Consider the following 25,700-nt stretch of genomic DNA (forward strand, 5'->3'; position numbering starts at 1 on the left):
ATAAAAGTAGTGAGGTTTGGATCCCAATCCTCAATCCTTGTCTTTGTCTGGCCAAAAATGAAACTAATGCACATAGATTACAACTAACTTTGTGAGTATTGTTTCAGTTTCTTAAATTGATATTTCATAATTTAAAAATTAAAATTCTTTCTTAAAATTTCTAAGAAAGAGAACGGAAGACAAAAAGACACAAATCTGTTTTTGTTTTTTATTTCTTCAAAAGTATTTTCTTATGTTTCTGTACATTTCAACTTTCAACAGCTTCCAACTAAATGTCTGCAGCTCTGTGGAACAGACCAGCATCCATCCTCCTCACCCTCCTCATCCTCACAGCAGCCTCTGTCAGTTCTGTCCTGCCGGCCTCAAACATGAACACGATTTCCGTCAAAGCTGCACCAGGACACAGAAACCGGAAAGTGGGGAGTAGATTCACGATAATTAATAATCTCTTTTCCACGCATGTGTGACTAAACCAACAGAGTTCTTTCCTGTTATTGTTTGGATTTCCATCAAACGTTCCCGCATTTCCCTTTTTATGGCAAATAAGCTTTTGGGCCACTTTAACATTTCAAACATGAGTTTGGTTTTTAACTGCTGAACATGTTAAAGAACTGAAATGTTCGACTCCTCTGGAAGCTATAAAACACTGGAGAAAATAAACCAAAATCTGAAATAGAAAAATATTTTAGTGAGTTCTACAAAACAACAAGTGTCTCTGGGAATCATTTTAGGAACTTTTATGAATGGAGTTCTTTGAAACAAATGAGCCGATATGATCCAGATTTAAGGGTGAAAATCATGAAGCTGTAGCAGAAAGTGCTGGATGGCTTCATGAGAACCCGCCTCAGAGCAGAACCCGCTCCAGAGCAGAACCCATCCGTCTCCCGGTGCAGCTTCCACCAGCAGGAACCATAAAACGTTGGCAAAATGAAATCTCACAAAGAGGAACCAAAGTCTTCCTTCAAAGGCCAGCAGGTTCCAAGCAAACATTAGAAAAGGAACCCGAAAGAACGTGAACCGAATCTGTTCTTGAAGCATCCCCAAGTCCCAAACTTTTGCCCCCCGGTGTCCTCGTCCCGCCCACATTTGCACACGATTTGAAAAGAAAGAAAGAAACCACGAAAAAGCTTCATTTCTAAAGTTGACCAAACATTCGTTCACCATCAGTGCAAATGAGGTAGACAGACAGCTGCAGACGCGCAAACATACTACTGCGGATGCGCAGACTACTGCAGATGCGCAGACAGACTACTGCAGATGCGCAGACAGATGAGTGTGGATGCGCAGAAAGACAGCTGCAGATGCCCAAACTGACTACTGCGGATGGACAGAAAGATATTCAGCTGTGGATGTGCAGACAAACTGCTGTATATCCACTGTCAGATAACTGCAGATGCGCAGACAGCCTTCTACATATCCGCAGACAGACTGCTGCAGACGTGCAGATGGCTTCCAGTCAGACAGCAAAGCAAACCGCAGGAACATTAAGTTTTTTAATCAGACAAACTCAGGAAAGGAGGCAACAATAATCAGATGAATAAACTGCATTAAAAATTACGGCTTAAATATGTTTCAGTAAAAATGTGATATTTTTTCTGGTTTCTCTTTAAAAATGGAGGAATTTTGGAACATTTTGTAAAACTAATGTATTAAAAAATCCTTTTTACAGCCAAACTTTACTTTCAAATGACGGCTAAATATTTTAAATTAAAGTTTTAAAGTGACTTCAGTCGAATAGGTTTGCTTTCACAATTGAAATGTTTCTAATGAAATAAATTGCACTTCATTCTTTTGATGTAAACTTTAAATCATCTGAGAGTAAAACAGTTTTAAAATGTGATCAAATAAACTTAATCAAAGTTGAGCTTAAACTCTAATTATCCTCAGACTCAAAAGTTAGAATCACACAAGAGTTTTCCTTTTCCTCACTTCATGTTTTTAAAACTTGTTTTTTTCTCAGACTAACAGACAAGTTATGGAGAATTTTCTAGAACTTCTTTAATAACAGTATAAACCTTAAACACAGTTTGTTCATGTGATTATTTCTGGCTTTTGTTCTGCTGTAACCCTAAAGACTCCAAAGAACCGACGTCTGAACTCCTAAAGTAACACAAAAAAACAAAACATGGCACAAATGTCATGACGGAAAAGTGAAAACGTGTCCGACGCTTAGCTCCGCCTCCAATGCTCAGCGCTTTAATACTGGCTCCAGAGAAAAAAAGATGTTGCAACGCAGCCCTGCCCAGAAAAGAGGTCCCCCACCCCCCCGAAACCACGCTGGGAATGCTGGGAAAGGTAGTCCTCTAAAGAAACATTATTTTAAAAACAGACGATCACAGTAACATTGCGATTCTTCCCCACCTAGTGGTCAAAATTGGCATCAACATCTTAAAAACGTAAAAATACAACATAAATATTCCAACTGCAGCAGTAGAAATAATGATGATGGCGTCTATTCGTCTGAACTCACGGACAAAAGAATCATTTTACTCTAACACAGTCTGATAGTTAGTGCTTCTATGTACACTGGTAAGTACAATGCCAGTCAAAGTGTTGGACAGGGAACAATCTTCATACCTGCTCCGCCCGCAGGTATCTTACATTTATATGCATTTATATAAATAGGTAGAGTGCAGGATTATTCATACAAGCGCTGCCTGTACACCGGCTCCGCCCACTGGACCCGACTCGTCTCTACAGACCGCTGGGCCGATGGAGCGGCGTGCCGCTGGGTTTCCCCTCGGTTGGAGGTTCAGCACAGGAGGGGAGGAGAAAGCAGATGCAGCGTTTCCACGACTGAACCGGGACTTCCTCCTCCGCCTCTTTTAGCCGCCGGTAGCAGCTTCATGGCGTGATGCTCTTCCCTAGTGAAGCCTTTTAAAGCCGCAAACGGAGAATAAAACTGAATGAAAAATCATCTTTGATGAAAAAAAAAGTTGAAATATCCGCGTCTGTTCAGTGAAGAAAGGATTCCTGCCTCAGTGCCTCTGAGCTTAAAGCTGCAGCGGTTCTAAACGGAACCAGACGCTGGACTTTGACTTCCGCCCAGCAGGGGGCAGTGGCGCACACGGGTCAGCCCTGCCAGCAGATGGCAGTGTTTCTACTCTCACTTATCACTACAAAAACCAGGAAACCAGAGTCGACTTGACGAGTATTTACAGTTACAGTGGTTCTGAAAGCACCACCGCTGGAGTGGAAGCTCTGCGACCGTCGCTCAACGCAACGGAACAAAATGTCTGAAATGCCGACGCGCCCACGGCGCCGAGCTCAGGGCCTCCGTCTACGCGTCACAAAACCAACAGGCGGACGCCGGCCTGGGTTTTGTGGAAGAGACGAGGCGGCTCCACGCGTTCGCTTTGTGACACGGCACTCTGAGTCAAATGTGACTCCGCCCCTTTCCGACACACTTCAGGAGACGAGAACCTAAAACCCAAAATGTAAAATGTGGAAAAAGAATGAAATAGTTAGAAACGAAAGCCCGCCTCCCTGAACCGTGGCCACGCCTCCCTCATCCTTGGCTCGCCGAATGATTCACGAGTAGGAGAGGTGGGAGCTGTTGGAGATGTGGGAGGTGACGGAAGTGCTGCGGCTAAGTCCGCCGTCACTTCCTGCCCCTCCCCCCGGCCCCCCGGAGGCGGTCCTCCTGAGAGGCTGCGGGCTGTTCCTGAGCGCCATCATGCCGGGGCCCCGGACACTCAGGCCGCCGTAGCCTCCCTGAGACGATGAGGACGAAGAGGCGGAGGACGGGGGCGAGGAGGACGAGAGGGAGATGGGGGGCGGCGGTGGAGGCGGGGGCAGGAGAGCCAGCGACTGGGAGGAGCCGTGGGAGGAGAGGTGGTGCCCCTGGGGGTGATGGGAGTAGTGGCCCGCGCTGCCCCCCCAGTCCCGCCCGCGCTCCCGGGGGTCGCGGTCGTCCCGGTACAGTTGGGGGGTGCTCTGGTGGTGCTGGTAGTGCTGGGGGAGGTAGTGCTGCTGCTGCTGCTGCTGGTGGTGGTGGTGGTGGTGGTGGGAGGAGGCGTGGCCTCTACGGTTCACGTCATCGTCCCTGCTGTAGCCTTGAGAGTACGCCACCGACTCGGCGCGGCCGAAGCCCCCCCCGCCGTCGTTCTTACTGCGCCAGGAGGGCGTGGCCACCGAGTTCTGCACGCTGTGGGTCCAGTGGCTGCCGGAGCGCGGGACTGGCCGCGACGGCCAGCCGCCGGCGCCCGAGGCCGGGCTCGGGGTGGGGTAGCCCTGGTTGTAGGCCTCGGCGGGGATGCCGGTCAGCGCCATGTTGCTGAAGCCCAGACGCATGCTCTCCGAGTCAAAGGCCTCGATCTCGTGAGCCTGGCGCTCCAGCAGCGTCCGGATCCGCTCGGAGCGCTCGTTCTGCAGCGACAGCATCTCCTCCTCGATCTGAAACACAGCCACAGGTCAGTGCACGGGCGGCGCGGCGGCGGCGGCGTGGCGCCCCGCGGTCGCTCACCCTCTGCTCCAGCAGCGCCCGGCGGATGGACACCCGCTGCTCCAGGTCCTTGATCTCGCGCTCGTGCTGCGTGTCGGTGTGCATCTTGATCTTGCTCTGGTAGGCGTTGAGCAGCTCCAGCTCCTGCTGCAGCTGCATGTTCAGAACCTGCTCCTCGGCCTCCTGCGTCTCGTTCAGCCGCAGCTGCAGAACCAACAGAACCACAATCAGGACTTTGGGGTGAGGAGAGACCGGATCCAGGAGCAGCTTCTCACTCGGCTAGACTTGTAGCGGTTTTAGGCAGTAATTTTCACAGTAACAGGTTTTCTCTGATCTGTTTCACAAAGACACTGAACGTCACACACCAAGAAATGAACTTAGTGCTAAAATGATGCAGGAGTCCAGCTGTAAAAAATGATAATAGAGCAAAGAAAACGTTATGACACCATAAGTTCTTTCTGATTATGAATGTTTCCAGGCTCTCTTTGTTTTGTTAAGCAGCATCTTCATATTTGTATAGTTTTGACAGAGAGCAAAATATTATTTGCTAATAAAGGTTTAAGTTATTCTGGATTCATGTTCCTGTTTTTATTCATACTTATGTTCCAAAAGTTCAGTTTTAAGGTTTTAAAGTTCAGCTGTAGTGTGTTCAGTTAATGTTTATCTTGTTCGGCCCAAAACCTAAAGCGTGTTCTGGATTTAGTGGGACCGAGTTTGACCCCCCCTGTAAGACGAGTTTATAAAAATTCCTGCATTTTTGGTGTAGAACGGCCAAATAAAGACGGATGGGGAACACTAGAGGATGAGGGGTCATGGGGTCACTGGCCCGGGGAGGGGTGAGTGTAGAACACGTTAACCACAGGGGGCGGGGCTTGCCTTGGTCACGGCCTGCGTGGACAGCATGTCGTTGATGGAGTGGTTGTACTGCTCGGACAGGATGGCCAGCTTGCGCGTCTGCTCCTCCTTCAGCCGTTTCAGGATGTTCTTGTGCTCAGACTTGGGCGTGCTCTCCAGCAGGTGGTTCTTCAGGGCTTTGTACTGTCGGGTCTGGATCTTGCCCGTCTCCTGGAACTGACGCTTGATCTGCAGCTCTTTGGACTGGAAGCGGGACGAAGGAACCAGGTCAGGTGTTTGGACCGAGTTCAGCTGCGTGTAGAACCAGAACCGCCTCCTACCTTCAGGCTCTTGGGCTGCTGGCGGGCCTCGGTGGCGTGTTTCTGCTGCAGCTCTTGCTTGCGGCGCTCGTTGTACTCCTTCTGGTTGGTGAGCTCGGTCTGGTGCTGCGTTCGGATCAGCTCGGCCCGGGTCCGCTGCACCAGGCTGAGCTGCCTGAACTCCAGCTCCTGAGTGGACTCGTGGTGCCGCAGCAGCATGGCGCACTCCAGGTCCTTCTGGGTCTGCTTCTTGTTCAGCTCCTGGAAAAGAGGGCAAAGGTCGTCTGAGGATGCCCGGACCCCTGCCGCCGGGCTCTCGGGGCGGCGGGCCGGTACCTCCCGCAGCAGGTCCTGCTCCAGGTTGTGGTGGGCCAGCAGCATCTTCCTCCTGTACTGCCGACACTGCAGCTCGTAGTACTGCCTCTGCCTCCTCAGCAGGCTGGCCTCCTCCTCCGCCTGCATCTGCTGCAGACACTCCTTCTGGCGGACCAGCCACTCCTGCTTCTCCCGCTTCGGCGTCAGCTGGTTCTCGCTCAGCTCCTGTCAGAGCACAGACCGTCAGCCCCTCTGGTTCTGAGGACCTCCTCCGCGCTCCGCTCCGGTACCTCTTTCAGCTGCTCCTTGCGCTGACGATACTGCCGTTTCTGGGAGTCCAGTAAGCCGGTCAGCTCCTTCTTCTGCTGACCCAGGATATGCTGCTGGAACTTCTTCTCCTCTGCCAAAGCTGCTTTGGTCTGCGGGACACGCAGAGGCTCAGAGGCTGAGGCCGCACACCGTTCTGCTCACCGGATGGACGGACGGAGGACGTACCTCTTTCTCCAGGATGGCCTGGTGCTTCTTCACCAGCTTGTCTGCTTCTGTGGAGAAACTGTTCCTCTGGTTCTCCAGCTCCTTGTCCAGCTTCAGCTGATGCTCGTCCATCTCCGCCTTCAGCTTGTTCTCCAGGCCCATCAGCTGCTTCTGGTGCTGCCGTCTCATCCGCTTGTATCCGGACATCTGCTCCCGCAGCGCCGAGCCCTGCTCGTGCTCCTGGATTTGACGGGTCACCTGCAGGAGAGGAACCCGTCAAGAGATGCAGCTACCTGGAGAACCTGGTCTGTGACCCCTGACCCTAGGACATGTCTATGGTCCTCCTAAAGTCTGACGTTTCCGGGGCTCTACTGCTCAGTACAGACCCCCTGGGGTCAGGAACCTGGTCCAGCTCCGCTGAGCTCAGCACTGAGGCCGGCCGTACCAGCGAGGCGGTGCGAATCGTGGCGAAGTGGTCTCTGTTGCGATAGTAAGCCCGGCGGCGTCCAGCAGAGGGCGCCTGCGGCTGCTCCATCTCTGGCTGGTAGGGGTCGTCATAGATGTTGTCCTGGCCCTGAGGACAGAAGGACAAAGTTCAGAGACGGACTCTGGCTCCCAGAAGAGCGGCGGGGGCGGACTCACTGGGGGTCGGTGGATGATGGAGCTGTTGGAGGTGACGGTGTGCTCGCCCTCCTGCATCATGGCCATCTCGCCGCTGCTGTCGTCGGAGGCGTCGGCCAGGCTGTTGACGGAGCTGCTCTGGGAGCTGGCGGAGATGGACATGCTGGGGACGGACTGGGAGCTCTCCATGCTGTTGACGGTCCCCATCTGCTGCAGGTACTGATCCACGTCCTGAAACAGCCACAGTCCTGTCAGCTTCAAGCATTTACCAGGAGACTCAAACGATCACTGGATCTGCTGGGTTTCCTCAGCAGAACCTCTGCGGTTCCATCACTGGGGTCCCTCAGGGCTCTGCTCTGGGTCTACATCAGAACCTGCGTCTCTCTACAGCTGACCTTCATCCTCACAGAGGACGTCTGTTGGCGTTTCTGCAGACTTTGGTCTAATTCCACTAAAGCTGAGGGTTTGTCCACCACCTCCTCTTTAATCTCTCTTCACCTCCACCTTCCCCCTCACCTCCTCCTCCTCCCCCCCCTCAGACACGGGGCCGTTCTGCTGGGTCTCCTGGAAGAGGATCTTCTTCATCTTGCGGTACTGCAGGTTGTCCAGCTCCCTGACGGCATCCTTAGTCCGCGCGATCAAGTCCATGACCACGGTGAGCGGACGCTCGCGGCACAGGAAACGATGCTGCGGGGGGGAACAGAAGGTGAGTGCGGAGCAGAGCGGGCTCAGGGGCGTGGTCTGCACCGGGGGCGGGGCTCACGTTCAGCAGCACGTCCGAGGTAGGCCGGTCCTGGGGAATCTTCTGAAGGCAGGAATCAACAAAGTTACGGAAGGAGTCGGACCTGCAGAGAAGGAGGGAAGCGTCAGGAGATCCGGTGGGAAGAACGCCGGCGTTTCCAAGCTCCCCGTCAGGAGGCGTGGCTCTCACCAGTGGTTGGACTGCAGGATGGGGCTTTCATTCTGCGCTATGTGGTATAAGGCACTCATAGCATTCATGTTGAACAGGGGGGGCTTCCTCTCCGCTGCAGAGACAGAGTCTGTCAGAGCTCCGAACGCGACGGAAACGCGGCGCACAGGTGAGCCGGTCTTACCCAGCTCGATGCAGGTGATGCCCAGAGACCAGACGTCCACCTTCCCGTCGTACTGACCCTCGTCCATGGCCAGAATCACCTCCGGAGCCATCCTGGAGAAGAGGAGGAGAAGAGGAGGACATGAGGACATGAGGAGGACATGAGGAAGACAGGAGGAAGACAGGAGGACATGAGGAGGACATGAGGACATGAGGACAGGAGGAGGACATCAGGAGGACAGGAGGAGGACAAGAGGAGGACAGAAGGAGGACATGAGGAGGACAGGAAGACAGGAGGAGGACATGAAGAGGACATGAGGAGGACATGAAGAGGACATGAGGAGGACAGGAGGAGGACAGGAGGAGGACATGAGGAAGACAGGAGGAGGACATGAGGAGGACATGAGGACATGAGGACATGAGGAAGACAGGAGGACATGAGGACATGAGGAAGACAGGAGGAAGACAGGAGGACAGGAGGAGGACATCAGGAGGACAGGAGGACATGAGGAGGACATGAAGACATGAGGAAGACAGGAGGAAGACAGGAGGAAGACAGGAGGACATGAGGAGGACATGAAGACATGAGGAAGACAGGAGGAAGACAGGAGGACAGGAGGAGGACATCAGGAGGACAGGAGGAGGACATGAGGAGGACAGGAGGGGGACAGGAGGAGGACAGGAAGACAGGAGGAGGACATGAAGAGGACAGGAGGAGGACATGAAGAGGACATGAGGAGGACATGAAGAGGACATGAGGAGGACAGGAGGGGGACAGGAGGACATGAGGAAGACAGGAGGACAAGAGGAGGACAGGAAGACAGGAGGAGGACATGAAGAGGACAGGAGGAGGACATGAAGAGGACATGAGGAGGACATGAAGAGGACATGAAGAGGACATGAGGAGGACAGGAGGAGGACATGAGGAAGACAGGAGGAGGACATGAGGAAGACAGGAGGCCAGGAGGAGGACATGAGGAGGACATGAGGAAGACAGGAGGACAGGAGGACATGAGGAGGACATGACGAGGACATGAGGACATGAGGAGGACATGATGACGGGAGGAGGACAGGAGGACATGAGGAAGACAGGAGGACAAGAGGAGGACAGGAAGACAGGAGGAGGACATGAAGAGGACATGAGGAGGACATGAAGAGGACATGAGGAGGACAGGAGGAAGACAGGAGGAGGACATGAGGAAGACAGGAGGACAGGAGGACATGAGGAGGACAGGAGGACATGACGAAAACATGAGGACATGAGGAGGACATGAAGAGGACAGGAGGACATGAGCAGGACAGGAGGAGGACAGGAGGAGTCTGAACTGAAGGATCCTCAATCTTGCCCGCCATCTTGGTAGCAAGATGGCGGGCAAGATGGCTGACGCGCCGGGAGCTCTCGTATGTGAAGACTGCAAGTCAGATCACTGCCACCTTCTAGCCACTATTCAAAGGCTAAGATCTGAGCTTAAGGAAAAATACAACCTGATTGATAAAATACTCTCAGTTTCCGCCTCACAGTCAAACTATATTACATACCTCCAGCAATCAGTCATCGTGGACCAAGCCAGTCGCTCCCTGTCACAGACTCTTCCATGGTCTGGAGGAAAGCCTGCTGAGGCGGACGCTCATTCCACCTGCTCCGACAGCAATATTGTTCAGCTCCGTGGCGTGACAGACGGATTGGAGCCGACCGATGAGATCCGAGGCCCAGGCAACCCCAACTCTGGAGAGTCAGGTCGGTTTCCAGCTGACCTCAAGCAGGAGAAGGCCGATGCGGGTCTCAGGGACCCGGCTCTCAGCTCTACACCCAAGCTGTCATGGGCAGAGGTGACACGCCGCAGCCGGAGGAGCCACGGGCCGAAAACCGATCCTTCCTGCTCGGCTAAATTGGCGCTTTCCAACCGCTATGCCCCGCTGGCTGAAGATCCGGGACCCACTGTTTCACCAACAAACCAACAGGATCCACCGGGTTTGGGGTTGTGTCAGCGTCGTCCTCCTGCACTCCCATCTCCCACGGCTGGTGCCGGATGTGTTCGGAGGGAGCCTCCTGTCTCTCATCCCTCGGCTACGACCAGGGTTCGGAATCGGGGAGCGAAGTCCACTGCTGCCTCCGGGCCCGCTTCGAATGAGCCTGACCGGTCCACTGCCTCCGGGCACGCCTCGCGGGAGCCACGCCAGAGCACATTCTCTCCAGGAGCTGCAGCGCCGGTCCCGTTGCCTGACGCCGCCGCTATCCCTTCCTTCTCCGCCGCAGGAGTGAAGTGCCGCCGGCTGCTACGTGACGCGGTATCCCGGCGCTCGGGCGAGCCCTTCCGGGGTTTGGAGAACATCCTGCCCGATCATCCTCTGCCAGATCTTCCTCCTAAGCTTCACCCGGGATCGCTGTCTGTCAGGCATTCTGCGGCCTCGCAAAACCCGGCTGTCAGTGATGGGAGCCCCGCACCGGATCCGGGATCAGCGCCCCGTCCAGTTCTCATCCTGGGAGACTCTATGATCCGGCAAGTCGGCATCAAGAGGTGCCACACACACTCCATCTCAGGGGCATCAGTAAAGGACATCCACAATCATCTCACCAGTCAACCCCCCACTGCCTGAACCATCATAATCCACGCAGGTACCAATGACATTAAATTCCAGCAATCTGAGACTTTGAAAGCGGACTTCATCCACCTAATTCATCACATCCAGCAGTTAAATTTACAATGCATTATATCTGGACCACTACCTTCACCCCGTTACAGAGACACAAAATTCTCTCGAATCCGTCAGCTCCATATCTGGTTAATAAGTTACTGTCACTCCCTAAATATCCTTTACGTTGACAATTTCACCACATTTTACAATAGACCAAACCTTTTCAAACCAGACGGCTTACACCCAAACCATAAAGGCTCCCATCTTCTGGGGATGAACATAGAAATCACCCTCCTCTCCTGCACTGCTCCTTCCAGCTGACGGTTCGATCAAACCACACACATTCCCTCCATATCCTTTATTCCAGTACACATCACGAGCAGAGATCACAAACGTTCACATTCAAAGTCAACCATTCCTTCTGTCAGATGTCTCCGTCCTATTCACATAGCACCAAATACAGAATCAAAATTAACTGCAAAATCACTGGTTTCACCTGCCACACTGAACATGGCTGTTTTTAACATCAGATCTCTTTCTAACAAGTCTTTTATAATTAATGATCTGATTGTTGACCATGATTTAAAATGCTTGCTTTTAACTGAAACCTGGCTTGGTACTGATGCTCCAGCTACTCTCACTGAGGCCTCTCCACCTAATTTTAATTTTTTATTCTCTGTAAGGGAAGGTAAAAGAGGTGGTGGAACAGCATCAATTGCTCAACAAGGTTTAAAAATGGAAACCATTATTTTAACTGATTATCCTTCATTTGAGCATCATTCCTTCCTGTTCAGCAATCCACCTATTTTAGCAGTGACTGTTTACAGACCACCAAGTCCTCCCTCTGGTTTTTTACAAGATTTTTCTGAACTTTTATCTGTCATTCTTCTGAGGCACAATAGGATTTTAATAACTGGAGATTTTAATATTCATATTGACAACACGAATGATCCTTTTGCCTCTGAATTTTTAAATCTTTTAAATAGTATGGATTTTACCCAGCATGTGGCACAGCCGACTCACAATAGAGGACACACCCTGGACTTGGTCATCACCTACGGCCTGTCTGCTGGTGTGTCCTCTGTTGTTGACTTGGCTGTGTCAGATCATTATTGTGTGTTTTTTAAGGTGACTGGTTTTATCCAGCAAGAGGCCTCAGTGAGAACTGTGATGAAGCGATATATAACTCCTGAAGTGGCAGAAAATTTTATTGACATTTTAAAACAAACTCCTGCTCAGATTTTACCTTTGTCCTGCGATTCTCTGACTGATGATTTTAATGACAGACTTAAGTCTGCCATTGATTCAGCCGCTCCAATGAAAACTAAAATCTTGACACATAAACCGAAGATGCCTTGGAGAAACGGTGATATTTTAAATCTGAAGAGAATTTGTAGGAGAGCAGAGAGAAAATTTAGAAAAACTAATTTAACAGTCGACTATGACTTTTTAAAAGATCAACTAAAAACCTACAACCACGCTGTTAAACAGGCAAGGACACTTTATTTTTCAAATCTCATCTCAAACAATAAACACAACCCCCGGTTTCTTTTTAAGACTATTGATTTTTTACTAAACAAAGATTTTAATAAATCTATCATGCCTCACTCACAAACTGCATGTGAGGACTTTGCTGACCACTTCAGGAGTAAAGTCAATGCTATTAGATCCAACCTTCAACCGGTACATGACAGTAATCCTAGCAGGTCAGTGGCATTGTCTTTACCTGAGGAAACACTGGAGAGTTTTGTCCTGGTTGATGCAGAGATGCTTGGTGGAGTTTTTTCCCAAGCAAACACTACAACCTGCCTTTTAGACCCTATTCCTACTTCTCTTTTTAAAGCATTTTATAAATTCTTTGAGTCAGAGATTTTAAACATAGCTAACTGCTCTCTTCAGACGGGGGTCTTCCCCTCTGCCTGTAAGACGGCCGTGGTGAGGCCCCTTCTGAAGAAGAGTAACTTGGACCCAAAGATCATGGACAATTACAGACCTGTATCCAACTTACCATTTTTAGGAAAAATTATTGAAAAACTTGTTTTTATTCAATTACATGATTTTTTAAATGAACATAATGTTCTTGAAAAGTGTCAATCTGGTTTTAGGACAAATCACAGTACTGAGACGGCCCTTTTAAAAATTTTAAATGATCTCAGACATAATTATGACTCGCAGAAACTTTCTGTTCTGGTGCTGCTGGATCTGAGTGCCGCCTTTGATACAGTGGATCACCAGATTTTAATTGACAGACTTAGGAGTCGGGTCGGCCTCTCAGGAACTGCTCTTAACTGGTTTCGCTCCTATCTCACAGATAGACACTTTTTTGTAAGTATGGATACTCGTTCCTCAGGAGTCCATGAAATAAGTTGTGGGGTTCCCCAGGGTTCAATCTTGGGTCCAATACTTTTTAACTTGTATATGTTGCCTCTTGGGGATGTCATCAGGAGACATGGCGTTGACTTTCACAGCTATGCTGATGATACACAGCTTTACATCGCCGTGTCTCCTGATGACCTTGAACCTGTCAACACTCTTTTAAACTGCATTTTAGATATAAAGCTGTGGATGGCAGAAAACTTCTTGCAGCTCAACCAGGACAAAACTGAAGTTTTAATCATTGGTCCTGAAGACAAGAGAGAGATGATTTTACCCAAACTTAGGAATTTTAAATCTTCTCAGTGTGTGAGAAACCTGGGCGTTCTTTTTGACTCTGAGCTGAATTTTACTCCTCACATCAGAAACATTGTGAAAATAGGATTTTACCATCTCAAAAACATTGCCAGAGTCCGCCCGTTCCTCTCTCTTGCCAGCACAGAGGTGCTATTGCATGCTTTTATTTTTAGTCGTTTAGATTACTGTAATGCCCTGCTCTCTGGTTTACCCCAAAAGTCGATCTCAAATCTACAACTTCTACAGAACTCAGCGGCGCGAGTTCTGACGAGGACCAGGGGGCGGGAACACATCACACCGATTTTAAGATCGCTGCATTGGCTCCCTGTGCGTTTCAGGATTGATTTTAAAATTCTTTTAATGGTTTATAAATGTTTTTATGGTCTTGGGCCCTCTTATTTAAATGATATTATTTTAAAATATGAGCCCTCGCGGACCCTGAGGTCCTCTGGCACTGGCCTCTTAGTTGTCCCTAAGGTAAGGACCAAGACACATGGTGAGGCTTCATTCTGCCATTATGGTCCTCGCCTGTGGAACAGCCTGCCGGAGAACCTCAGGGCCGCAGAGACTGTAGAGGTTTTTAAGAAGAGGCTCAAGACCCACCTTTTTAGTCTGGCTTTTATATGACTTTGATCATTCCTTATGTCTTTTATTATTCATCTATTTATTAATTGAGGTATTTATTTACATATTTAATTATTTATTTTCTTGTAAGGACTATTATTATCTTTGTTTCTAATATGCAATTCTTTTTATTGTTATTTTACTACGGTGGCCGACAGGGCTCACACTACATACAAATGGAAAAACGCAACGGCATTACCCGAAGCAAGACGAAATTACCCGAAGCACAACGGCATTAAGAGACAGCGCAACGGCATTACCCGAAGCGCGACGACATAACATAACCGCAGCATTAGCATTAAGCTCAGCACAACGGAAGTGAGGACTTTTTTTCCGGGGAAAAAATAAAAGCCTGGCAGATTCAAACTATTCGGTACGACAGAATTTTAGGGCCACCAAAAAAAGTAAAATTATGAAATTTTAAACCGTAAATTTATGAGAAAAAAATTGTATTTTTACGAGATTAAAGTGGAAGTGAGCATACAGGGCAGCAGCAGCAACAAGTGAACGCTGCAAAGCAGCAAAGCAGACTGACTAAACTTAGTTGAACAGGTGAGCTGAATGTTTATTGATAACGTTCCAAATGTCTGGAAGTTTAGTTGTTTGATTTATGATTTATTAATGTTTTATTTTTTGATTGGTGGTTTGGAGGATCTCTGCAGCCCGATGAAGCCGACGGCGACAGTTATGGAGTGTGAAAAATAAAATAAAAGCTGCAGCGGTTCTCTACACCCAAACGTGTCTCTGAGCTCCTTATTTTATATATGAAACTCCGCTTTACTGACACCGAACCCCGGAAAACCGGTTTACACTGAAAATTATCTGATTTGTGTGTAACATTTGGGTGTAGAGAACCGCTGCAGCTTTTATTTTTCCTTTTCATTCACATATCCTGAAGTTCATCTGTCACCTTACGACATGAACCTGTCATCCGAACACCAATGCAGAAGTAAACAGTGTTACATACGCCCCCTCCTCCAGATGAAACGTCCCGTTATAACATATAACAATAAAGAGGAATGAAAATAGTCTGTTATATTAGCATTAGAACGTTGAAAATGCCAGAAAGTGCTCCTCCTCAGACAGAAGTGTCACACAAACGTAGAGATCTGATCTTTAATGGAGGAAGAAAGGATTCAGGTGGACAGCTGCAGGGATACTGTTGAACCTGCGCGATAACTTCTCTTTTTTTCTCTCTGACTGTGGTCGGAAACGCAGGGGAGATTTTCTCCAGGGCCGAAGGCGGATCCTCGTTTGGGATTCACTTTCCCGCTCGGATCGTCAGCCTCCAGAGCGAGTTAATAAGACAAAATACTTCTTCTGGGGAGGGACATCATCTTTTTATTAAGGTTCTCAGTCTCGATCACACAATATAGACGCAAACTCTCCCGCTCCGCGCTCTCACCCCCCTCTTTCGCCCGTGCTCTCACACATGCACGCGGGGTCTCCAACACACACACAGGCACGCACACACACGCGCGCGCGCGCACACTCCATAACTGTCGCCGTCGGCTTCATCGGGCTGCAGAGATCCTCCAAACCACCAATCAAAAAATAAAACATTAATAAATCATAAATCAAACAACTAAACTTCCAGACATTTGGAACGTTATCAATAAACATTCAGCTCACCTGTTCAACTAAGTTTAGTCAGTCTGCTCTGCTGCTTTGCAGCGTTCACTTGTTGCTGCTGCTGCCCTGTATGCTCACTTCCACTTTAATCTCGTAAAAATACAATTTTTTTCTCATAAATTTACGGTTTAAAATTTCATAATTTTACTTTTTTTGGTGGCCCTAAAATTCTGTCGTACCGAATAGTTTGAATCTGCCAGGCTTTTATTTTTTCCCCGGAAAAAAAGTCCTCACTTCCGTTGTGCTGAGCTTAATGCTAATGCTGCGGTTATGTCGTCGCGCTTCGGGTAATGCCGTTGCGCTGTCTCTTAATGCCGTTGTGCTTCGGGTAATTTCGTCTTGCTTCGGGTAATGCCGTTGCGTTTTTCCATTTGTATGTAGTGTGAGCCCTGTCGGCCACCGTATTTTACCAATGATTCTTAGGTTATGTTTTAATCACTGACATTTTTATTTTTTTTATTTTTTAATTACTAACATTCTTATATCTTATTTTATTTTTTATCTTTTTCTATTTTTATTGTTGTTATTTTATGATCATTTTTATTTTTTATTCTGATGTTTTTTTTACTCCAGTGTTTCCTCTGGGGGATCCATCGTTCTTGGGCACCACCAGCTTGACCTGTAGGGCGTGCCGTTGCTGTGGTGCCCGTTCTGGTTGGGCGGGCTGGGGTCCCACTCTGTGGTCTAATAGCCATGGATGGGGCCCTGGGCTGCCCTGTGTTGGGCGGGCGCTGCGGTAATGGCCCCTGTGGTCCGGCTGGGCCTTGGAATGAATGGATCCCCATGATATCGTTTCCTCGCAGCAGTACCAAGCCAGACCTTCTTCAACTGCAGTTCTTTTTCTGTTCACGGTTCTACTGCGGTAACTGGGTGGGTGGGGGTGGGGGCGGGGGGTGGTGAGGGAGGGGTACCTTCTTTGTGTGATTGTCCTTTGTTTTCTGTTTTTAATAACTTTCACTTTTTATGACTGTTTTATCTGTTTTTATGTTAAGCGCTTTGTGTTTTTAACCAAAATGAAAGGCGCTATATAAATAAATAAAGTTTGAGTTTGAGTTCAAACCCGCTGAGCAGCAGATCACAAACATGAACATCTTCAAACTCTTTGCTAAAGTTCAGATATTTGAATTCTAGCCTCTGAATTTTTGTCGTGCTTCTTTGCCGTTTGGAACACGCCGTCACTGGAAAACTGCGCCCAACGTTCAAAACGCCCCGCTGGACCTCTGATGGCGCCTGTACTGGACCCTGAAAATGGCCCCCTCTGCTGCGTGATCGGCGCGCGGCGTGAAGGCAGCTTCATGTTCAGATGTAGGGCTGCACGATATGAGGAAAACTTGCGATATGCGATATTAGTGATCAATATTGCGATAACGATAAATTTGCGGTAAATAAACAAATAGAAAAATAAACAAAAACATCTTTCCCATTTGATTGCAACAGTTTAAAAATTATACTCCAAATGACCCTCATCGACATGGGGGACAAACGTCAGGGTGGCTAACCCTGGTCCTCAAGAGCCTCAACCCTGTCTGTTTTCCAATTCTCCCTAGACTGCTCGATAATGATAACCAAAATCAGGTGTGTTCAGTCAATCAGGATGTGAAATCACTTGAGTCAGCCAATCAACAGCAAGCTGGTTAAGGAGAGCTGGAAAACAGGCAGGGTTGAGGCTCTTCAGGACCAGGGTTAACATAATAGGCCTCCATCTGATTGGTCAACAATGGGAAGGCGTCCATCTGATTGGTCAAAGCATAAAGGGATTTATTTAATTCGTTAAATGCTTCAAGCTGCTAGAAGATTGTTTTAACACATTTTGGGTTTGCGATTTATTGCGATATTCGCCGTCTTTTGCGATATGCATATTGCAGAGCTGGATATTTCGATAACGATAAATTTGCGGTATATTGTGCAGGCCTATTCAGATGGTTGTAAATGTTTGACCGTTTCAGGCTGAAACCCTCCAGCTGCGTCTGAGGAAGATCGATGAAGACGAAGACTCACCAGTACGGCGTCCCCACAAAGGAGTTGGCCGGCGCCACAATGGAGGCGGAGCCAAAGTCCCCCAGTTTGACCTGACCCGGCTCAGTCAGCAGGATGTTGCCTGCTTTGACATCCCTACAAAGTAAAAGTCAGAGGTTGAAGATCTGCTGACATTCAGGACTGGAACAGGCAACCAGGGAAAGGAAGCTAAACACGTGGAAATGTCTTCTAGGACGTATAGCTGTATCATAAACGTCACCAGCAGAGGGCGCCACACAGCGTCTGATAGAGATTTGTAACTATGGTCTCCAGTGAGGTGAGGAGGTAGAAGTTACCTGTGAATCATGTTGTGAGAGTGCAGATATGCTAATCCCTGCAGTGCACCATGGGTAATGGCAGCTATTTCAACCTCCTGGAGGGGCTTCTTGTGGACTGCAGAGGAAAAAAAGGAGTCAGAGGAGGAAAGAGACAGAAGTGATGAGTTGGACTAAACTGACCTTCCAGGAGGTCGGAGGCTGAACCCAGACAGTACTCCATCACCAGCTGAGGGCAGGAGAGGAGACGGCGTTAGCTCACCAACACATTTCAAACACAGACGTTTATCTGACTCATCTGTGAAATGGATCCAGCAACAACGGAAATCACAAAACCTAAAAGGAATCTGGACAGAGTCCTCTTTGAATTTTGAAAAATCAGACGTTTCCTTTCATCAAAGGAAAAACATGTTCAGGAAATTTTAGTCAAAGGAAGTTTCTGGATTTTGGTCAGGAGAAGAAATCAACGTTTAAACGTAGGTTCTTGTCATCTGTTAGAGATGATAAATAAACAGATTTTATTCTGAATTCCTCCATGACAAACGACCAAAGTGTTGAGGTGACAACGTCTCGTCATCTTTGAAGTGAGGGCTAAAGCCCCTGTGGGGGGGGGGCATACCCATGCGGTGTGCTCCTTCAGGTAACAGCCCCGGTACTCGATGGTGTTGGGGTGACGGAGTTTCTGCAGGAACTTCACCTCCTTGATGATGTCCTGCCATTTCTGCAGAGCAGCACAGAGACGCTCAGTCGGCCGGCAGAACGACAGGCGGGGGGCTGGGGGGGGGGGGCTCACCTCGTTGGTCTGCTTGCCGCTGTAGGACATCTTCTTGATGGCCACCACCTCGTTGTTCCGCACATCACGGGCCTGATGGGTAAAAACTAGTTTCACCGGCAGGAAGACTTTGATAGAAACTCAAAAACAAACTTTGGTGCTAAACGCTAGAATGAAACGACTGAAGGAGGCCCCGCCCCCTTTGTGTTTCTCAGGTAAGACTGATCAGGTTCATCATACAAATAATTACAATTGTTTCCAACAGAAACATCAAACGGAGCTCTAATGAAAACGTTTGAAGGGAACCAACATTTTCAAGACTCCTCTTTCAGTATTTTCAAAATAAAAGCAGAGCTGTGACCGTTTAGCTGAGTCATCTAAAATGACTCAGCTTTAGTGACACGAGGAACACGGATCACCTCAGCTCCAACCGTTAACAGAGCTTCACGCTGCTTTCCTGGAGCTTCTTTTTCAAGCTGAACATCTTCATCCAGAGTCTTCATCGGTGTGTGAAGGTCACATGAGTCCACAGCAGCGTCTTTGGATCCGACACATCCTCGTCACAGATCCGTGGATGGATCAGAACAAAGCTGCTTTCCTTTGACATCCAAACCATCCCAGATGTTGCTGCAGCGCCACATCTGCCATGGAGATGCTTCTGGAGCGCGTAGATTAGGGGGAGGGTTCTGCTGGACTGAGGATCCGGGAATCATCTGCTGCCAGATTCAAACCAGATTGCGGCTTGTTTGGGTAAATTGGCAGTCTGGGTCATCAGAGCAGCAGAAAGTGTGTTCCTCTAATCCAGATTACACACAACTCCTGGTTTTTCATTCCCTTTGTGTTCAGGAGATCAGCTTACAGCAGAAAGCCGCCCGTGACCCTGAAAAACACTGAACCTTCACCTCTGACCCTTTTCAAGGACCCCACCTATTAAATCAGGAACCTTTGATTGTTCTGCAGACCCGGACCGTCCGGATGTTCCTCAGGAATGGCTGAGGAAAGAGGAGTGTTGGAGAACCGCAGACTCAGCAGCTTTTGTGGTCATGTTTTCCAGGATAAAGTCTCGTTTAGACAATCAGACCTTCTGACCTGACTGGGATCATCAACCAGCATCAGAGGGGTTTTTAGGTCAAAGGTGGTTCAGTTCGGCGGAGCTCAGCCAGAATAAACGGATGCTTTTATTGTGAAAAGTTTCTGCCTCGATGTGAACATTTTAATGTTTCTAAAAGAGTTTTTCTGTTAGATCTGCATCACAGATGTCAGTGTGGACCCTCCTGGACTCATGACAGACTTTTTCTTTGGCAAACCTTTAGCTTTATTAACCTCTTGGGGGGGGGTCTGCTGCTCTTCTTCCAGGCTTTTCTGTCCCTGCAGATCCTGGCAGTGAAGAACGTTGAACGCAGAGAGCAGACGGAGGCTTTAGAGGAGAACCAACCGCTGTTCCAGGCAGGTTGTTCATCCGTTCACCTCTTGATCTGAAACGCTTAAGGAGCTCCTCGTCTGAATCCCACACAGGAAGCTGAAGCGGTGCTCCTCTGCTCAGCGCGCTCTCCAGCAAAGCCACTGTTTTTGGAGGCGAGACCTTTCCGGAGCGGCGCCGCATGAATCACTAACAGACCCCCGCCGACCCATAAAAGCTGCTCCTCTGCTGACATCCCCCCCGCTGCCTCCATCAGCAGATCTTCTCAGCGGGACCAGACTCTTCACTGGTTTGATCAGCAAGCTGCTGCTGTTAGTGACTCGGGGAGGGCAGAACCCCCCCACCCCCACAGGTTAACAACTGCCCCTTCAAACTGGAATACGAGGAAGACGTCCAGAAGACGGAGCTCCTCCCCTCTGCCTGTCTGAAGCAGCAGCTACTGCTGTTTGTCTACAGACAGGAGGACACGTTCTTCCTGAACTCATTTCCAGACTTTAATCACAAAGTTCTGGCTCGGATGAGTGACAGCTGTGGGTCCAGAGACCCTCGTGTTCAGGGCGTCCAAGCATGGCTCTCACACGGACCACCGTTCGACCACGCCGGTCTGACGGACTCGTACTCACAAAGTAGACGGCTCCGAAGCTGCCGTGGCCGATCTCCCGGAGGTCGGCGAACAGCTTCTCCGGATCATCCTTGCAGAACAGCTCCGCCGCGTCTGGGTCCTTCTGATTGCCCGTCCGTGCATTGGAGGGCATGGCCAGCTCCTGCCGGCACAAACACAGCCGTCAGTTTTTACCGTCTTTCACAGAAACCCCGCCGTCTCCAGGCCCAGCGTCAAGTGAAGACCTGAAAAACATTTTCAAGTCGAGCCTGGTTCCTTGGATCAACTCGCCGGCTGCAACGATGAATGCATTCTCCGGCACGCTCGGTTTAGCCGCGATCGTAAAGAGCCGACAAGTCGAGACACGAAGACGTTCCCAGGGAAAGCAGGAAGCTCCTCGGCCAGGAACCAGCAAGCGCTCGTGTCTCAGCACTAAAACACAACAGTGGTTCAAAAACCTCATGTCTACCAATAAAATGCTGAAAAAACTGAAAATGAATCTGTCCTCTGGAGACGGACCCCCCCCCCCATGAATCAGAGCAGGAACATGAGATCAACCAAGAACATACGTGACCTAAACGCTGCAGAGACCATGAACGCTCAGACACAGACGTACGGTTGACAAAATGAGATTAAACTTTAAGAAGCTCAAAATGATAAAAAAAAAGGGGAAATGAACAGTTGGTTTGAAAACTTGTAAACGGAAGCAGGAATTTCCTGCAGGAGCTGAAGAAACCACTGATCCCACAGAACAGGAAGACCAGGAGCACAGAGACCAGGAGCACAGAGACCAGGAGCCCGAAGACCAGGAGCACAGAGACCAGGAGCCCGAAGACCAGGAGCACAGAGACCAGGAGCACAGAGACCAGGAGCACAGAGACCAGGAGCACAGAGACCAGGAGCCCGAAGACCAGGAGCACAGAGACCAGGAGCCCGAAGACCAGGAGCACAGAGACCAGGAGCCCGAAGACCAGGAGCACAGAGACCAGGAGAAGGAAGACCAGGAGCACAGAGAGACCAGGAGCACAGAGACGTCTATATCAGCCTTTTCTCACATGGACGGTTAATGATCTGGGATCTACAGGTGGAGCTAACGGTTTCAAACGGTCTTTTCCTCAGGAGTAGTTTGCTTTTTCTCTTTGACCCCATTTCTTGTATTTTCAATTAGAGAAATAAACATTTGGACGTTTTCCTAACTTGGGTAGAAATGTATTCCAGACAAAACTATTCCAATCTGACCTGAATCCATTCAGATTGATGCTGCTGTGGTCACGAAGAAAGAAATATCGTCCTTAAAACAGTTTAAACTGAATACTTGACTGAAAAAGTGACATTTTCTGAAGAACAAGCAGGAAGCAGCGTCTCTGAGCAGAATCTGAATGTCTCCGTCTGATCGTGAGGGTCTGCAGCTTGAAGCGGAGACCTTCACGCTTCTGACAAACCTGCGCAGGAGGAGGATTTGCCGACACGGTTTCAGACAAAGACTGGTTCAATAAACACCAAAGACTTTCTAAAGACAAGCGGTAAAGCTGGAGTCCAAAGGTTTGTTTGGCATCTGCAGATCAGAGCAGCTAAACGCCAGCGAGGACGTCACTGACGGCTCAAATCAAGGACAGATTTAAATAAATCCGTGAAATCCAGAGGGGGGCGGAGCTCCGCATCAAATCATCTGCCGGCATCAGTAATCTGGGCTGCATAAAGGGGTTAATGGGGCTGCTCGGCCTCCGAGGAGGGCCGCTGACATAACGGGGCCTCTGTCAGTCTGTGAATGCACTCGGCCCCGGGGCCCCTGGTTAATGCAGCACCGCCACCTTTGTTCCTGTTGAAGCCCCGCTGTGCCAGGGCACATCAGACGAGGGGGCAGACTTTACACCGTCCCACCCCCAATATTTGACCCAAAGCTTGTTTAAAACTCACTGAACCCATTTCCCATGATGCTTCATGTTCATCCCAGACCTGACGGTCTGGAGCGGCGGGTAAATCAAACACAGAAATCCTCTCAGCCGCTTTCCGTCCTTCAGATATCAAACTACTGACACACAAACCTGCAGCTTCTGCTGCTGCTGCAGGTTTTTTTGCATTTTCTAATGCAAACCTAATGAAACCGAGAAGCTGCAGCAGCCGAACGGCGTGGAGGCGGAGCTTGTTACCCCCATGAAAACATCTAATAAAGCAGACAGACTTCCCTCATTCAGAGAAATTACCAACCTTCACTGACTTTAGTGGTAAAAGCATCCACACCCAGAACCTGCAGGTTGGTTTGAGTCTGATAGAAGAAACGTTTCAGACTAAAGTGAGAAGAATTGAAATCAGAATCAAATCCACACGACTCCAGCAGGAACAACAGAGTTCATGGGAAATTATCAAGAACTCCCATCATTCCTCCTCCTCCTTATCATTTTTAAGTCTCTTCATGCATAATTGTTCTGGTTAAACAGAAGCACAAATATAAATCTGATTCATGTCAACTTAATTAACTTCTATTGAAAGAAACCAGATTAAAGCAGCCTGACGGTTGCCTGTGGGCCTGTGGTTCAGCGTCTGACTGGAAACTACCGTTCCAGGTGATTTATAAATCTGTTTTCTGTGATTTTCCACGGAAAAACATGTTTGTTTTACTTCCTCTGCAGAAGAAAAGAGGAACCTGGATGGATTCAGTCACGTGTCTTCAGTCTGAATCCAGTTTGGTTCATGTTTTCTATGTGAATCTTTATTTAACAGGTTTCCATTTAAAACCACTTTAGTCGTGAAAAACACACAAACGTTGAACTTTCATTATAAAATGATGAATTCTTACGATAAAAACTAACGGAAAGAAAGAAAACCAGTTCACAGATTTGACTATAATAACTCCTGTAGAAGTAAAGGTGGATAAGACAAGCAGTTTCCTTTGAAAGTCAAAAATTTAAGCTTCTAAATTTCCAAACTTGTTTTAAAGAAGTGATGTGATTTTCTGAGGAAATCCCACATTAATTGTTCTTGGCAACAAGCCCCCCATGTCTGCGAGCAAACATCCAACCGCTTTCCCAGTAATTTCCATGATCGGCTGCAGGCGGAGAGCCAGACATGTGATGAAGGAAAACCTCAAACGTCCATTCAGATGTATGCAAACACATGATGTCATCACCGTCTACTGTATGCAGTCCATCTACATCTACAGGAGTCAGGGGTTCTCCATGTGCAGGTGAGCAAACCGCTTTAGCAGACGATCCCAGCAGAGTTCAGACCAATAAAAGGTTCTTGAAGGAGGAAGAACACCGTTCAGACAGCAGCTGATTCTAAAGAAATCTCCAATAAGAAAATTAAAATGTGTTTTTTCACACTTTAGCAACCAAAACAGAACCAAAGATTTTCACCAAAATAAAGACCTATTTTCACACTTTCAACAGAATGTATGAAAATGAATATTATTACTAATAAAATAAACCAAAATATTAAAAATGTTATTAGGTTGACCTAAACTGAAAAGGTGTGGAGGATAAAAGCATCATGTGACTCGGTTTGTGGTTCAGGCTCATAAAGTGTTTCAACAGAAGCAAAAGCTGAAACGCTGGAAAGGTTTGTTCCTCCTGCAGCCAAAGAAAAGCTGCTGCAGACAAGCAGAGAGACAGACAGAGAGAGAGACAGACAGACAAGCAGAGAGACAGACAGAGAGACAGACAGACAGACAAGCAGAGAGACAGACAGACAGAGAGACAGACAGAGAGAGAGACAGACAGACAAGCAGACAGACAGACAGAGAGACAGACAGACAGACAAGCAGAGAGACAGACAGACAGAGAGACAGACAGAGAGAGAGACAGACAGACAAGCAGACAGACAGACAGAGAGAGAGACAGACAGACAAGCAGAGAGACAGACAGAGAGACAGACAGACAGACAAGCAGAGAGACAGACAGACAGAGAGACAGACAGAGAGAGAGACAGACAGAGAGACAGACAGAGAGAGAGACAGACAGACAAGCAGACAGACAGACAGAGAGAGAGACAGACAGACAAGCAGACAGACAGACAGAGAGACAGACAGACAGACAAGCAGAGAGAGAGACAGACAGACAAGCAGACAGACAGACAGAGAGAGAGACAGACAGACAGACAGACTGCAGACCAAATGACAGCAGAGCCTTCAGTTCCTGTTAAACACAAGCGTCATCTCTTTATGACTGTTGTTATGATCAGAATATTAACTAGTAACAGATTAAGTCCGTTTTCAGGTAACATTTTAGCCTGAGTTTGTCCTGCTTTAGAAAAGATTTTGTCCTCCTTTCATAATAATTCCGATTTATTTGTTAATGAAGATGATAAAAACCGTTGATTCTTCCTAACGGGGGCTGTAAACCGTTTCTGGGACGAACTAACAGCTCCTGATCGACATCCAGCAGACTAAAAACCGGAAGCTGGGGTTTGAGGCAAGTTTGGAAGCCAGTGGAGAAGCTAACTAGGTTAGTTAGCGTCCCGTTAGCCGCCGAGCTAACGGGGGTTAGCACAGCAGCCAGGCAAACGGGGCGCAACGTCACTGACTCACCGCGGCTGATCGAGGCTCCGCTCTGGGACGAAAAACAGGCGTTATAGCGGCAGAGCTAGCGGCGAGCGGCGCTCCTCATAGCGCGCGTTGGCCGTCAATGCCGATGCATTCCCCCCGCGGAGCCCTCCGAGATGTGGCGCTCGGTCTGTCGCCTCAGCCTCTCCGCTCTTTCTGGGTGACCAGCCGGAGCTAATCGGCTAGCTTAGCCTAACGGTGGAGCTAAGGTTAGCCGGTGAGCGGGGTGGGGCGGGAGTTTATCCGCGGGGCGGGACCACAAGTCATAATGTCCCGGTGCAGAACCGAAAAGCCGCCCCCAAACTCGTCCCTAAAAGCAGCACCCCATCCTCAAAGTCTAGACCGGTTCTGTCCCCGTTTTGTTTCGGCTAAGCACAAGATGGCCCGGGATTTTGGGGAGGGACTCAAACTGTAACAGGAAACAGAATCGCGC

The 25,700-nt window shown here is 48.8% G+C and overlaps 1 protein-coding gene across 2 annotated transcripts; it reads right to left on the reverse strand.

Moving 5' to 3' along the window:
* Positions 1-194: 194 nt before the first annotated feature.
* On the reverse strand, positions 195-25,700 carry LOC101169206 (serine/threonine-protein kinase TAO2). Of its 2 annotated transcripts, none has more exons than XM_023957234.1 (20): positions 25,253-25,700; positions 20,750-20,890; positions 18,728-18,799; positions 18,554-18,655; positions 18,118-18,163; positions 17,956-18,052; positions 17,642-17,755; positions 8,103-8,194; positions 7,940-8,033; positions 7,772-7,853; positions 7,525-7,695; positions 7,030-7,239; positions 6,833-6,961; positions 6,409-6,645; positions 6,204-6,332; positions 5,935-6,138; positions 5,620-5,859; positions 5,321-5,542; positions 4,466-4,648; positions 195-4,395 (listed from the first exon to the last, which is right to left on the reverse strand). In XM_023957234.1, the coding sequence occupies exons 2-20, from the start codon at positions 20,879-20,881 to the stop codon at positions 3,532-3,534; spliced, it is 3,420 nt and encodes a 1,139-aa protein (XP_023813002.1). In that variant the 5' UTR covers positions 20,882-20,890; positions 25,253-25,700; the 3' UTR covers positions 195-3,531. The 2 variants fall into 2 exon arrangements, with proteins under 2 accessions (XP_023813002.1, XP_023813003.1); XM_023957235.1 differs by lacking the exon at positions 25,253-25,700 and adding an exon at positions 20,973-21,200.

This window comes from Oryzias latipes, chromosome 8 (assembly GCF_002234675.1).
Source record: "Oryzias latipes chromosome 8, ASM223467v1".
Taxonomy (NCBI): domain Eukaryota; kingdom Metazoa; phylum Chordata; class Actinopteri; order Beloniformes; family Adrianichthyidae; genus Oryzias; species Oryzias latipes.

Coding starts and splice junctions, on each gene's coding strand:
- LOC101169206 (XM_023957234.1), bottom strand. CDS start 20,881: ATGCCCTCCAATGCACGGACGGGCAATCAGAAGGACCCAGACGCGGCG. Junction 6,962..7,029: donor CCATCATCCACCGACCCCCA/GTGAGTCCGCCC, acceptor TTCTGTCCTCAG/GGCCAGGACAACATCTATGA. Junction 6,139..6,203: donor GCAAGGAGCAGCTGAAAGAG/GTACCGGAGCGG, acceptor GTGCTCTGACAG/GAGCTGAGCGAGAACCAGCT.